This window comes from Ctenocephalides felis, unplaced genomic scaffold (assembly GCF_003426905.1).
Source record: "Ctenocephalides felis isolate EL2017-DRISC unplaced genomic scaffold, ASM342690v1 CF-g0.4_SCAFFOLD_01170, whole genome shotgun sequence".
In the NCBI taxonomy this organism is placed as follows: domain Eukaryota; kingdom Metazoa; phylum Arthropoda; class Insecta; order Siphonaptera; family Pulicidae; genus Ctenocephalides; species Ctenocephalides felis.
In genome coordinates, this window is record NW_020537324.1 from 3,028,651 (window position 1) to 3,044,096 (window position 15,446).

A 15,446-nucleotide genomic window follows, 5' to 3' on the forward strand; every position below is an offset into this window, starting at 1 on the left:
AAATACACCTCAAAAAGAATATGGCTCGCTTTTAGTATTATTTAGAAATAGGACAATGAAAAACTCAACGTTTCATTAAATGTTACGTAGCACTTTGTTATTAATCCAAGATTTCAAATTATGTTTGCGATTTGAGCTTCATATCAAGCAGTAGTTATTTTTTTTAAATTTATCGAAAAACTAAAAATAGGAACTATACCCTAAATTTTCCAGAAAATCCCCGATAAACTAAGAGGAAATAAAAATACACCTCAAATTTCCGTAAACATTCTCAAGAGCTTTTGAGAAAATTTAGGGAAATATGGGGTGTATTTCTATTCCGTATAACTTTTTTGGGAAAATTCTAGGTAAGGATACATACCCTATTTTTCTCTAAATTTAGAGAAATTTAGTTTACCACTAAATTGCCTTCTAATTATTCAAAAATATAAGTAATAACATCACAACAACCCAGAATATACAGAAGTAAGAAGTAAGGATAGTTTGATTTCTGTTCAATTTTTTTTTTCAAATTGTAACCAAATAAATGTTTTATTTATTGATTTATCTGGTTTGAATCGTTACTTCTTTTATTTTTATTTCTCATTAATTATTAATTAATCTATTTTTACAATCTTAAATTTTGATCTTAAGTTTCTCAAAGAAATTCTCAAAATATTTAAAAATTTTCAAAACACGATAAGAGAAAAATTAATACACTTGTTTGCCCCATCAAACCAACTATAATATTTATTGATGTCTACTTTTATTTTAATTGAATAAAAACATTGAAAATAAAATACTAGCATAAAAGGAATTCTTAATTGAAGACAGTGGATTGTAAAATATGATGAATAATTAAATCTCAAATAAAAATAGTACATCTACTACAAAAATAATCTTTTTACGAAAGCTGAGTATAAACAATAGGTCCTAAATGAATCATCATTGCATAAAAATTAATTTTATAGAAATATGTTAATTCTTAAACAGTGTGTATGTAATATTTAGTATATATTTGAATACTTATGTACTATGTATAGTGCATGGCAAGGAGTGAGTTATTGATTTGATGTAAATTTATACAAATGTATGCGCATGATTTTCAGATATATCTTGCTTTTGTGTATGGACTGGGAGGTATATAACGAAAATACGAACATACACAAATATACCGGTATATAAGCCAACACAGGCAAGAGACAAATACTTGAGATTCCTATATAATTGTTTTATATTTTCAAACACATGGAAATCAGGACATTTTATATCTAAAATAATTAATTCTAATTTACACACGTAAAGTACGAAACGATTGTTCACAAACAAATCTATAACTGGTATCTATAATATGTAATTTGTTGTCGAGCCTTTATCATAACTTTCATATTAATTTACCTATCTCCTAAAATCATGAGAAGCATAACATCAAGTAAAAAAGAAAAGCTATTAAAGAATCTTTAGTTTTCCATACGTTCCACTATATGAATAAAATACAAAGTACATAAGTTGAATCTGATTAATCAATCTCAATTTTTCTTCTAAGGCTTTAGTTTACTTTTACAACTCTAGCAAAGTAATTTTTATAACAAAATGTATAACAGCATATAAATTGAATAATTGCATAAAATTGAGAAGAATCTTGAGTTAAATTTTGGAAAAAAACGATACATCTCTATGTTATGAAAATAATTAATGCAAAATATTTAAATTCTAACCTAGCTTCTGATAATACGATGTGGATGTCTCAAATATTAATTTTGGGTATTGAAAGGCAATTTGTAACTTGATTCATATTTTTTAACTTTAATCTTATATTCAGTAGTATATTTTCCAATATATATATAAAAAATATCATAAAATATGTTACTAATAAACAGTGGTGTTGTCGAGCCGGAACGCGCCGGAACGTCGTTCCGGCAAATCATTTTTGAGCCGGAACGCGTTCCGGCAAGAAAAAATATAAAAACATCGCTACATACAGAAAATGATTTAATAAGTAAATTTTATACGTTATTATTCAACTAATTTTTATTAAATGTTATTATTGTAATAAACATACATATATGTGCACAAAATGGGTTTTGTAATAATTTTTTGTTTCTTTCCTTTTCGAACGGAACTGGAAAAACATGAAAACCGGTTAGAACCGGTTTTTAAATTTTAGCGTTCCGGCAAAAAAATATTAGCACAAAACCACTGGTTTTATCAAAGTCGTTTTTAATTTAGCAACGAATTGAGGTGTATGAACTTCTTATAGAAAAAATAATATTTATAAATTAAATCTTACATTCATTCGCATTTCTTATACGCTAACATCTACATCATAGGTTCCTATTCATGTATTTTTATAGCCTTACGTGTGCCTATACGTTGCATTCTATACTACACGCCTTACATGTTTACCATACGCTATATTTCATTATATACTCTCAAATCCCTACATTGTATACCGAATACACCTAACCTATATCTACTAGATATCCTATTACCTATATTTTTTTTACACGCTACATTAACCCTACCGAGAATCGAACCCGGGTCCGCCGCGTGGCACGCGACGACCTTATCCACTACACCACCATAACGCTACAATCAACCGTTCTTTTTCGCGTGTCGTCGCGCCACCTTAGTATTAATTACCTAATTAATTAGAAAATGACCCGCGGAAACAACAGTGCGTCTCATATTATATTATTAGTGGGGGTACCCGATAGGGTAGTGGTTAAGGTGCGCGACTTCCACGCGGAGGTCCCGGGTTCAATTCCCGGTATAGACAATAGATAATATATATAATAGGTAGAGATAATACATAGGGCGTAAGGTAAACCTATATAATATAGGTGAATATATAAATTAGACAGTAGTATTTATAAGAAGTAAAAGGTCTGTAGGTATATAATAAGTTAATGACGGTATAGGTATCTCACGGTATGATAGATAATAGATATCTATCGATGATATACAATAATATAATATAGTATGATAGGTAATAGGTTATCTATCATATTATTAAGTTAAGTCTTATAAAGTATTGGAATAAATCTTGAGTACTTTTATATCATAATAAATACCTGTAGGTATTAATGAATACAAATGAAACCAGAATAAATATGATTAATGTCATTGAAGAATATAAATTATGTACTCAATGATTCCCTCATACTTGTACAATTTAATGTATAGACTAGCTGTGTATAATAGAGTTAATTATATAAAAAGTCAATATATTAGATTTGTGAGTTCTTATCGAAATATATCAAATTTTTTGAACCGGTTTATGAACCGGATTTTAAATTTTAGCGTTCCGGCAAAAAAAATATTAGCACAACACCACTGCTAATAAATATATTAGGTACATCACTGGCGCTACTAAAATGCTAGTAATTGTGATCAATTAGCGTCTATAATTATAACATTTTTTAACTCGACCAGGCAATGTTAGAGCTTGTATTCAATATTTTTCTTTTTTACTTGATGTAATGCCTTCCAAGATTTTATGCATATACGTGTGTGTGTACATATATTTATGTACATATACTGTCGTATCTGCCGGCAAGGGTTAATCCTAAAGTGACATAACGATGTGCAAATGTGGGTACATATATCCGCAACCTGCATCAAATATATATAGTGAGGGTACCCGTCGAACGCCCGAACTCGAATTTATAGAAGCGTTTTCCGTTTATGAATACGTTGAAGTAAAGTATCACACTTTACGACGATGCTATATTTTAGACTCGAAAATTCTCTTAAATCGACAAACAAAGTGCGATATCGCACAGATTTTATGGGGTCCAGACAAAATCAATTTTGAGGGAAAAAATATTATAAAAAATATAAAGTAAAATATATTTTATAGCTAGTCAAAATTTAGTTTTAATCAATATAGGAATATTCAAATTAATATTATTCCTTACATAAGAGCATTTGGCCTAGCATCAATATACGTTTCACACTTTCCGTCTGTAATGGTTTTTCTGGTGTGCGTGATCCATTTCCCCTAATAATTCGATTTTTTTTTTGCTAATGTGGCCCTGAGGGACAAATAATATATATATATTGCCTAGCAATGTTACCATATGTCCATAAACGCTATAGATTAACATGCGAAAATACATGTAGACGCAGCAAGTAGTGTAATAAAGACCCTCGATATTACGCGGACCAGTAAAGACGGGCGATATAAATCAAATATAATATAACAATAAAATTGGGAGACAGAAGAGTAACAATTTTAGGTATTTATTAATTTCGGATCTGTAAGGATGCTGGTGTGTCTTTAATTTAGCTATATATATATTTATTTTATTTCAGCCTAATGGCCTAGAAATACATCATTATACCAATAATACCTTAAACCTACTTTATATACAAAAAAATAAAAATAAACAGAAAAGTCTAATCCTAGTGGTTTCTAATAACTATAACGTTAATTTAGCTATATAAAATAGTGCAAAAATAGTATTAATGAATCTTATAAATCGGTCGTTTTTAATTTCTATTGTGCCTGCACTGGTATATATATATATATATATATATATATATATATATATATATATATATGTTGTATTATATTCAGTGCTAGTATCTAGTATACTCTTACGGCCTGATATATGCTACGCGCGTAGCTTCATAGAATAAATTTAACATAAATTTCAGATCAGCTGTGGCGAATGCGTTGGATGCTCAGTTTTCAAGGTTATTGTACCTTACGTGCATTTCTAGTCATTTACGAAAAAATCGATGACCAATTATAAAAATCAAGTTTAACATTAGAAAAAACTAAGCTTCTACCAATGATAAAAATATGAACAATGTACAGAATTTACGAATAATCAATAAGTGATTAAGTTGACTTTCAGCAAAAATGTTTTAAATCGCGGTATTAACTATTTCTCTGAAAATAGTTATTAAATTGAAAAACTAATGGTTAGGAACAAAACTCGATCAAAACATGAAAAACTAATGTTAGGATCAAGAGTCGAACAAAAGACTCTATATAAAATTTAAACCACAAATATCAAATACGCGATATTATACGAGTAATATAACTTTAAAATCAAGCTTTGCAAAATTGTGAAAATTTACTTAACATTAATATAAAAATTATTAGACAATAATAGAGAACTAGCATATTATTTACATTTTTTACGGTAGCGCTCGATATTAAAGCGAATTTTTCCGTCGCATGATGTAAAATGTAAAAAATTGTAATATTTGTATTTTCTAGTATACAAATTAGAATTGATATACTTTCATTTTGTTTTATAGTAGTAGTTCTGCAAAACTATTATACGATCAATAATTGTTGGAAATGTGTTGCTCTATTTTTTCAAGTATTCGTTCAGAAGCCAACCGAATGATTTTCTAAACAATATAACTTATCTTTATGTTTCGTCGTAAATAATGCATAAAGATACGGAGAGATAAGGCGAGCGGCGCGACTATCCCACAGGTGCCGCGGACGCCGCGGTGCGGTTATTATGCTAATCGGGCACAGCGCGGGTCCGAGCGGCGGACAACGCCGCCTGTCCAGACAAGGAACTGTTTCCCTTTGCCGCGAAAATCCATGGAAATACATGGAAATTGATGGAAAACTATGGAAATGCAAGGTAAGCGAATCCGCCGGATAACGAGCCGAACGGCTGACAGACACGACGCGGCGGCGATGAATTCGCGAAATGATAAATTAGTTGTGTTGAATAATTATTAATTCAAATATCAATTATAAAAAATATTTTAATCAAATGATACCGTCTGTATAGTCATACTATATTGCAAACGGTAAACGATTTTTTTTTTAATTTATTGTTAAATAACAATCAGTTTATATCAATTCTTTGATTGATATTTTCTTATATTGTACTATAGTCTATACTAACTATTGACTAAGCAGTATAAAAACAATTTTAATTCAAATCCATATATAGATGATATGTAGATAAAATTGCTTAATACCAATATATATCATAATAATATTTTTAACAATTTACTATTAGCTAGTGAAAATAAAAGTTCTTTTGATATTTCTGTTATAGCTATTTTCTAGCTGTAGATCTCCAAAAACATGCTTAACGAGTACAAGAACTTTTCCAAGACATTCCTGAGATATATTTACTACTTTGAAAATAAGTGAAGGTAATGGTTAAAATTAAACCATTAATGTGAGCTTGGAATGTACATGCATACTTATATACAATTGAATACGATCATATATTTATACCTTTTTATTAATATTTTGGGTATGAAAATATCAGAACTTTATCTTCTTTAATTTCGTGGAAACAAGTTGTAACATTAAGAGTGTAAACTCAGACATTTTCTTGGAATTAAAATAATTGTAATTCTAAGTTAAATTTGTCATTTGTCAAATACCTCTCTGTGTGTATGTGGTCTGTATTGAGTCACTTACAAAATAAGTGCGTTTCCGACTGTCGAGCACAAAAACCACATATCAGGTCACGCCCACACGTCGCTGCTCCTGTATATAGGCCTATACCTGTAATTTATATATGATTTTTACGTCGTGTGAGTTAGTAATGTTATTGCACAGTTAGTTTGTGTACATTTCCACCGTAAATTTCTCACCATGGGGAGCCATTTTGTTGAGAACGAACGCGCAATCAGCGGCGAATCCGCGACAGAACTCTTCGCAGACAATGGGACAATCGCTTATTAACGCCGCAGCGCTTATTAGACGGACTGCTCATCGGAACAATATTTTTTTCCTTTGTGAATTCATTATGAACTCGCTGCGGAATTCGTTTTCATTTATTTCGCTTAATTACGACTCTTGATTGCGCAATAATCCCTCAACGCTATTACGTTATCGTACATTATCCCGAACAGAAAAGAACAGGAAAAATAGTTCACTAAGAACATAATACTTGACAAATATCAAAACGGCAAATATATTTTAGGAGTGTCATTAAAATCGCCCATATGTATTTTCGAAAGCATATTTTTTTTAATAACTATAACTATTAGATTCTATATAAATATTAAAAAAAGATTTTTATATTATATACATAAAGTCTAAATATGAACTTAAATTAAAGGTATTATTCTGCTCGATAATAGTGCAAACGTACTACCTATACAGAAAAATATCAATCAATAACAATGATTCGCATTTTAGAATTGAAAATCTAGTGTATAATACACGTTAATTATAATTACTAAAGAATTGAAGACTAGTTTTATCATAACATATTAAGATTGCCATAGTAGAGATCGAATACGAAATAAATTTCAAAAGCTCCATAAATAAGCCGAAGCAGACTTCTGTAGTAAGTACAAAGTCGAGAAACGGGCTCCAGAGGCGAGCAATAAATATCAAATGGACTCTTTTGATCTTCAATAATACAGAGATGCCTCCTATATTATCTTTCAATTTGAAAACAATCCTATCGTGAATTTTTTAAAACTACCATCGATGTTGTATATTATATATATGCTTGCACAGACAAACACAGTGTCTGTGCAAGCAATATACATAGCAATAAAAAAAAAATAATAGAAGTATATCATTGTAAAAAGCTGATAATGCAATTTGCCAAATTACAAATAGAAGTGCTAATGACATGGTTTGTTAATATTTTTTCTTTAAATCGAAATCTCCCAAAAAAGGTACAAGAATAATTTGAATTGCTAATGAAGGCATGTTTGGAAGTTCATATTATATATATATATATATATATATATATATATATATATATATATTCAATATTTCCTGCTAGGCAATATCTTATATTTTCCTTGGAATAATTCATGAACAAGCGATAATATTTTATTTTCTGACCGCACACAGCTTTCTTCATGAGAGTTCTCTTTCATGTTATATTTTATTTTATATGTATATTACGCATAAGATGTAATAGATAATTTTGTTATAGATGTATGCTTGTGTGTTAAAATAATACTTATTATATAATGATACAAGATAAAAAATGTATCAAAAAGTCGCTAGAATAGTAATATTTGTAATATATTTGCAGAATTATTCGTACATCGACGCAGGCCAAGTACATATTGTCAATAAAAAATCTAAATGTCAAATGAACTAAACATTTATGATTATCATGTTTCACTCACACATTTTCATTGATATACTCAATGGCCTCATATTTAAAAACCCAGTTCCCAAAGCGGTAAAAATATTAGAAAAATCAAACAATTATGGCCAACGTTTTCGAACTGTCGAAATGACAGTTTGTTCATCGTCATAATGACGGTAAATTTTTTTTCCGGTGATGTCTAAAATTTTATTATTTTTTACAAAATCTAAAAATTTCAATATATAAAAATCCTCTGCAAAATAGTTTAGAGTTCTAAAACGACATAAAAATTATTAACTTTAATCGATTTCAAGTGTATTCTGCGCGTTTTTATAGATTTTTCCGTTAATTTTTCATTTCGATAACATGACCGAAACGAATTGAATAAATGTTCGACGTTGCCCAAGAGGAAGTTTGGCTCAGAGGAGCGAGTGGTTCGTGGGACAGCAAAGTCGACGACGTCGAGGCTGTCGGGCTGCTGCCGTGCAGCCAAATTTTGCGATAAGAAGAACCTCGCAGACAATATCCTAGAGGGGCGGCAGAAGCGGCACGCGGACAGCGCGGCGGCGCCGCCGCTAACGTTCGCGACACGTGAGTACAAATATATTTTCAATCACAAAATTATTTGTTCAAAGAATCAAGATTTTCGTCTTGATTTCCATTTGCAGGTAGATGGAGGTACAAGGCCCTGGCGAAGGCAGTGGTGGCGGACGCAGTATATCCGCCAGCGAAGGGCGGTGCATGAGCCAGCAGGCAATGATGTCTTTATATGAAATGCGACAGAACAATCTTCTATGCGATGCCGTTATTCGGGTTGACGATGGAACGTGCTTTCCGGTACACCGCGCCATTTTGTGTGCCTGCTCCAGCTATTTTCGGTATTTGCAGCAATTTCATTTAGAAAATTCATAGAAATCGTTAATTTACAAGTTCTACATATACAAATATAATTTTACTTTAATTACACTATAATCTTAGATTCATCACACCCATTCATAGCAAATTATAAAGAAAAACTATATTAAAAATATAAAATACAATTTTTGATTTAAAGTGTTTGAAATGCATGAGCCTTTGTTCATACTAGCTAGATATCAAGTTCCAAACAGTCATTGGGGAGAGAACAAATAAGTAGGTAATGAAAAATATTATTAGATTAAATTTGCGGTTAGACGTCAATCTATCTAGATCTAGATGTGTTGAAATATACTTAACTCAATAAACAACCTACAACCGTAAGAAGAAACGTAAAAAATCGTTAGCACCTGCATACCTCATACGGTTTTGGGAATTGAAAATCAAGATACGTTGCAGGTGTATGTTTGTAACTTTTTATATTATTTTTTTATAGATATGAAAAGCTCATATCTATAAAACATCATTTGTCTTCAGATTTAAGAATAGTATTTTCTATTATTAACATAGATGAGTGCGATGTAATAATAATAATGAATTAACGGACGCCAGTTCTTTAAAAAAGATATATATCAGTAGTTCAATCTTTTTTATTTAATAAATTGTAACAATTTAGATAATAATGGATAAAATAGACGTTGTTCTGTAATTATTACTGTTAACTAAATTAACAATAAAAAAAATTATACTCAATTAACATTTATACTCAAGAAACATGTTTCAACCATCGAAAACTCATATAGAGTATAAAATATATTTTATACGAATAAAATATATAATTAAGAGTAAGTATTTTTAAATACTAAATAAGCATTGGTTATAGGAGCCTAGTTGTAAGTAAATAAATAATGCAAAAGTCGCATAAGAATAAAACCATGTTAATTTTGAATCTACGTGCGTCATCTATTTTTCTTAAAATATCGACGCACAAAGCTCGCTTCAAGCATGTGCGCACAGATGTCACGATATTTTTAAAAAGCTCCATGATACTTTATAAATCGTTTATAAATAAAAATGTAAATTCAAAAAAAGACGGATTGTATTCACTATTACAATAATACATATATGCATATGCATTTATCATGCATAATGTATAGTTTTTCCACCTCCGTTCCGAAGTAATTAAATTTGCAATGCAATTATTATACATTGTCATTTAAGATTTCAATATAATGCTTTTTATATTTTCAGAGCTTTGTTCACAACATCTCTTAATAACGAACGAACCGACGTCACTTTGTCTGGTCTGAGAGCTCAAGTTGTAAGTCAAATAATCGAGTATTCGTACCTGCGCCGTGTCGACGTCGGGTCCGAGGCAGTGCACGAACTTCTGGTCGCCGCTGACTACCTCGGCGTCCTGGGTGTGCTGAAGCTATGCTGCGACCTGCTTCAGGCCGGCCTCAAACCGGACAATTGCATCGGCGTTATGAGATTCGCGAGGTAAATTATTTGAAAATTCGATGAAAAGTGAAGAATGAATATATTAGAATTTTTTCCCGGCAGAGCAAGGTTTTGCCATGATCTCGAATTAGCAGCTCGCGCTTACTTGATGCGACATTTCGTGACTGTAGCCACACAAAGCGATGAAATCTTGGGATTACCTCTGAAAGACTTAGAAGCTATAGTTAGCGACGATGAACTCAACGTCAAGAATGAAGAAGTGGTCTGGGAATGCGTTTTAAGGTTAATATTTAAAAAAATATTGAATCTATATTAGTTTTGCTTGAAAATATGCTTTTCCAATAGGTGGATAAACTTTGATCCAGAAACTCGAAAGCAGCACGTCGTAACATTGATGAAAGCGATTAGATTGGGTCTTTTGGATACTCGAGTAATTATTGAAACTAATAAATTATATATTACTAACTAATTTATTAATTCACACCGAAATGCGCTTAGTACTTCATGGAACATGTGAAAGAACACCCATTTGTTGTTAACAACGACGAGTCGAAACCGGTAATTATAGAGACCTTAACATTTTTATATGATCTTGATGTAATGACCACGAGGGATGGCGAGGTGAGATATTCAACTTTCTAACGATATCTTGTACGATATGGTCGTTTAGTAACTTATAAATCTTTTTTAAAAAATATATGCGATATATTACTAGATATTAACACCAGGCATTGCACTACCACGAGTTCCTCATGAAATTTTGTTCGCCATCGGCGGTTGGAGTGGAGGATCTCCGACGAATTATATCGAGACATATGACACGCGGGCTGATCGATGGGTCAGGGTAAGATGATAGTAATTAATAATTTATTAAATGAAATTTATTGTCCTTTCGATTTGTCAATAATATCAGTATTAGAAGGAAAGATAATGTTAATTATTATCAGGTCGAAGAAGTTGATCCAGCAGGCCCGAGAGCTTATCATGGTACAGCGGTTGTAAACACAAATATTTACGTAATTGGAGGATTCGATGGAATGGACTACTTCAATTCATGTAGATGCTTTGACGCAGTCACAAAACAGTGGAAAGAGGTAACAATTTATCATGAAGTTTTCCAGTATAATCATTTGATTATATATACACGGTAAACCTTATTGGATTTTTTCGCCATGTTAATAATAAAGTTTAATCAATAGGTCTTCGATAATAAATAATTCTAAGAGGCGCTAATAATCAATAATATAGCCTTAGCAGCTATCTTTTTAGATCTATAATTATCTTAAATATGCAAATTGCTAGTCATTATCCATTACCGGAGCGTTTGCTACCGGTAGAAGGATCGCGTTTAAATTCTCTTTGTTCAGGTTGCGCCTATGAACGCTCGGCGGTGCTACGTCTCCGTGGCGGTGTTGAACGACATGGTGTACGCAATGGGCGGCTTCGACGGACACCACAGACAGAACACGGCCGAGAGGTACGACCACCGTACCAACCAGTGGTCGCTGATCGCCTCAATGATTATGCAAAGATCGGATGCCAGTGCCTGCACGCTCGACAGTAAGTGTTAGAATATTTTGCTCGCTAAACTGAACTAAAAAAGCACCCCAATATTGTACTAATCATTTATAGTAGTAGTAGAAGAGCTTTAGTAGAGCTTGCAGTTAGAGCGTGCTTATATTCGTCTATTATAATATTAATAAAATATAATTTATATTATATTTTAATCTGAAACGGCATTTATATACAATTTATATAGGTAAAATATACATCACCGGAGGCTTTAACGGTCAAGAATGCATGAACACTGCAGAAGTGTATGATCCTGACACAAACCAATGGACACTTCTGCCCAACATGAGAACTAGACGTTCTGGCGTGAGCTGCATCTCTTACCATGGGCAGGTAAGACTCATTAATGAGATTAAGTTACCGTTTAAGAAAATTCGTAGCGTCATAACAAAATAGAAAAGACTCGCTTTTGCAAGATACAGTGTTTGTTATAAACATTTGTTTTTAAAAACAATATAGTAAAATACCTTTATTTTTAATTTTTATAGTACTCGAAAAACAAATCAATGCTCGGCATTTTACAATTGTCAAGAATACAATATGCACGCGCATGCATTATAATATTTGTGAAAATAAACCGAAATATTTCATTTATTATTATATTCAAATATCTAAACAAACGAAACTAAAACAGTATTTTGAACGTCCAAAGTTTATAGCTAATTAACAAAATCTTTCATAATTAATCTGAAGTACTAGTGTAAGGTTTGACCATACGCAGATTAAAAATGTGCGGTCTTTGGCTACCGCATAATTTTGAACGTGACATAATAACATAGTATAAATTAAAATTAAACTCTTCTTTAGATGTCTAAAATAATCTGTTCCAAAGTTATGACTGTCCGATAATGCTTAAAGAACATAAAACTTGAAGTTTACTGCTTCTATATTAGTAGACGCTGTTTTGCCTTTTACGAAAGTTGAACGTTTAATAAGCACGTTTGTTTAGTTCAAGGGTGTCAATGGTTAATAATTTAAATTATATATATATATATATATATATATATATATATATAATTGGAGGTAATTTTTCATAGAAATAAATATGAAAGTAATGCGTTGAGCATGAATGAATAAAAAAAATTACAGCATAAGAGAGAATGAATTATTATTAAAATATCTATCTATTAATGTAAGATAAACATAAATCAATCTTTAACTAATCGTAAGCAATTGATCAAAGTGGATATCCAACAATCCAAAACGTTTGTAAGGTCAAATATTCCGAGTATTGTTTTCTGTTTTCGCATCCCTTCATTATGGCTTAACGTTCCATTCTTCGAGCGCAAGTGATTTATGACAAAAAACAAATATAGTCATACTTTTTATACCTGAAAAAATAATATTTTAGTAGCATCGTTAAAAACAAACATAATGACATGGTTCGTTCTGTCGAAGGTGTATGTTATTGGCGGCTTCAATGGAATGTCTCGGATGAGCAGCGGGGAGCGGTACAACCCGGCCAGCAATACATGGAGCAACATCAGGGAGATGTATCACCCGAGGAGCAATTTTGCCATCGAGGTGATCGACGACATGATATTTGTCATTGGAGGATTCAATGGGGTCACTACTATCTACCACGTAGAGTGCTACGAGGAAAAGACCAACGAATGGTAAGGGAAAGAAATTTATTCGCAAAATAATAGTTGCCTCTTGCGTCACCCCTAAACGAATGTTTTTTTTTTTGAAATTTTGTTATCCGATCATTGTTCAGTTGTATCTCCTAATAAATTTGTTTAACTTTGAAGGTATGAGGCCACAGATATGAGTATTTTTCGATCTGCCCTATCGGCAAGTGTCATCATGGGTCTACCTAATGTTCGTGATTATATTCATCAAAATCGAGAGAGGCTGATGGAAGAGCGAAGACAGCGCATGATTGCAGGCATGTTCTATAAAAAAAGAGTTAAAAAAGACTTAATTCAACTATACCAACATCTCAATAATAAATCACATTTAAGTTATACTGTTGATTGATCGTCGCTATTTTTGTAAAGTTTATTATTCGTTCAGCTTGTTTCTTTTTGCTACCTGGCATATTCATTATATATGTAATGAGTTTTCCCATACTTGATTCTGATAACTATTATATTTCTCCATTTTGTACAAATTCAGTATCTAAGAATAGTATATTCTTGAATTCTTGGCTTATGCTTTTAAGGAATGATATTGAAATATTTTGCATCAGGTGATCGTTTGCGGGCCGAGCAGGGAAATAATGGGCCGAATCCGCCGCCGCTGCCCGCACCACCAACTCGCGGCAATCCACCCATTCTACAGGTAAAAATTAATTTTTATCATGCAAGACATGAATCTGTCCTAGGTTATAAAAATAAAATATATTTCAATCGACTTATTTTTAATAATTTAGCAGATCGACTTGAATGCACTTCAAGCTGCCGCCGATCACGATGACCCAATGGATCAAGACAACATAGAAAATGGCCATTTATTAGATGATGACAATATGTAATGACACCGATGAACAAAATATTTTGATAACAAACACTATCAACCACCAATGCCGCACGACAACGTCAAAATTGCCATTTAATGGACAATACAATATTTGGACATTATTGGGCACCACTATTAACAAACTTCAAATTATTTCACCAACCATGGACAAAAAATCTATATGAACCACAAAATAAACTAGAAATTAGACTTTCTATAATAAATTTATAACTTTCCTCTATTTCTAACGATCCATTTTAAAATTAAATCTCATAACATTAAATTTAAAACACTAATGATTTTATATTAAATTCAATAATTATATAAAATTTACATTACAATTTTTTAATTTATATTTTTTGTATTCTTTTTTTAAATATACTTTTTACGTTTCAATGAACTGAACTTGCATTTTATTATCGATTTTACTTGTGAAGATTTTTAATTATTGTTTGTATTTAATAAACATGATGTTTAAACTTTTGCAATATTTATTAAGAATTTTAAATACATATAACTCTATAATATAGTCAAACTAAATCTATAGTCAAACGTGCTATTATAAAAATAATGACTACACAAATTATTTATATCATCAATTCTATAACTATATAGACTATGTGTATGAATTAATAAATATAAATTCGAAATTTTTGACATGATATATTATAATTTTAACGTTCATAGTTTTCTAAATCTATAGATACCACAACATCCATTAAAATCTATTTGTCAGATCAACAGCAAAAGTATGCAAAAGCGTAACCTGGTAATTAAAAATTATATTCGTTTGTTTAATTGTTTTTCCATAAGTTAGTCGGATCAATAGCATATTATTTATTCATGATAAATGGAACTATTACTTGAGAAATAAACTTTTCAGAAAATAATATCAACAATCCTTGAAACTAGAAACAGATTTTTGAAAATCATCAAACCAAATTTGAATCAAAATCTTCATCGTGTCATTTTAAATTGAGAAACAAATACAATATAATCAATTAATTTCAAGATTTGACACTGATTTTTTAAGTTACATCTTTTGCTTTTAGTAGAGAG

At 31.2% G+C, this 15,446-nt stretch overlaps 1 protein-coding gene across 1 annotated transcript; it reads left to right on the forward strand.

Annotated features, from left to right (window-relative positions):
- The first annotated feature begins 5,465 nt into the window (after positions 1-5,465).
- LOC113365977 (kelch-like protein 10) lies at positions 5,466-14,403 on the forward strand. The gene is made up of 14 exons (XM_026607523.1): positions 5,466-5,594; positions 8,712-8,917; positions 10,146-10,394; positions 10,458-10,637; positions 10,701-10,785; positions 10,854-10,976; positions 11,071-11,199; positions 11,303-11,449; positions 11,723-11,915; positions 12,115-12,260; positions 13,326-13,543; positions 13,679-13,815; positions 14,092-14,210; positions 14,305-14,403. Exons 1-14 carry the CDS (start codon positions 5,466-5,468, stop codon positions 14,401-14,403), a joined length of 2,160 nt encoding a protein of 719 aa, XP_026463308.1.
- The last annotated feature ends 1,043 nt before the right edge of the window (positions 14,404-15,446 follow it).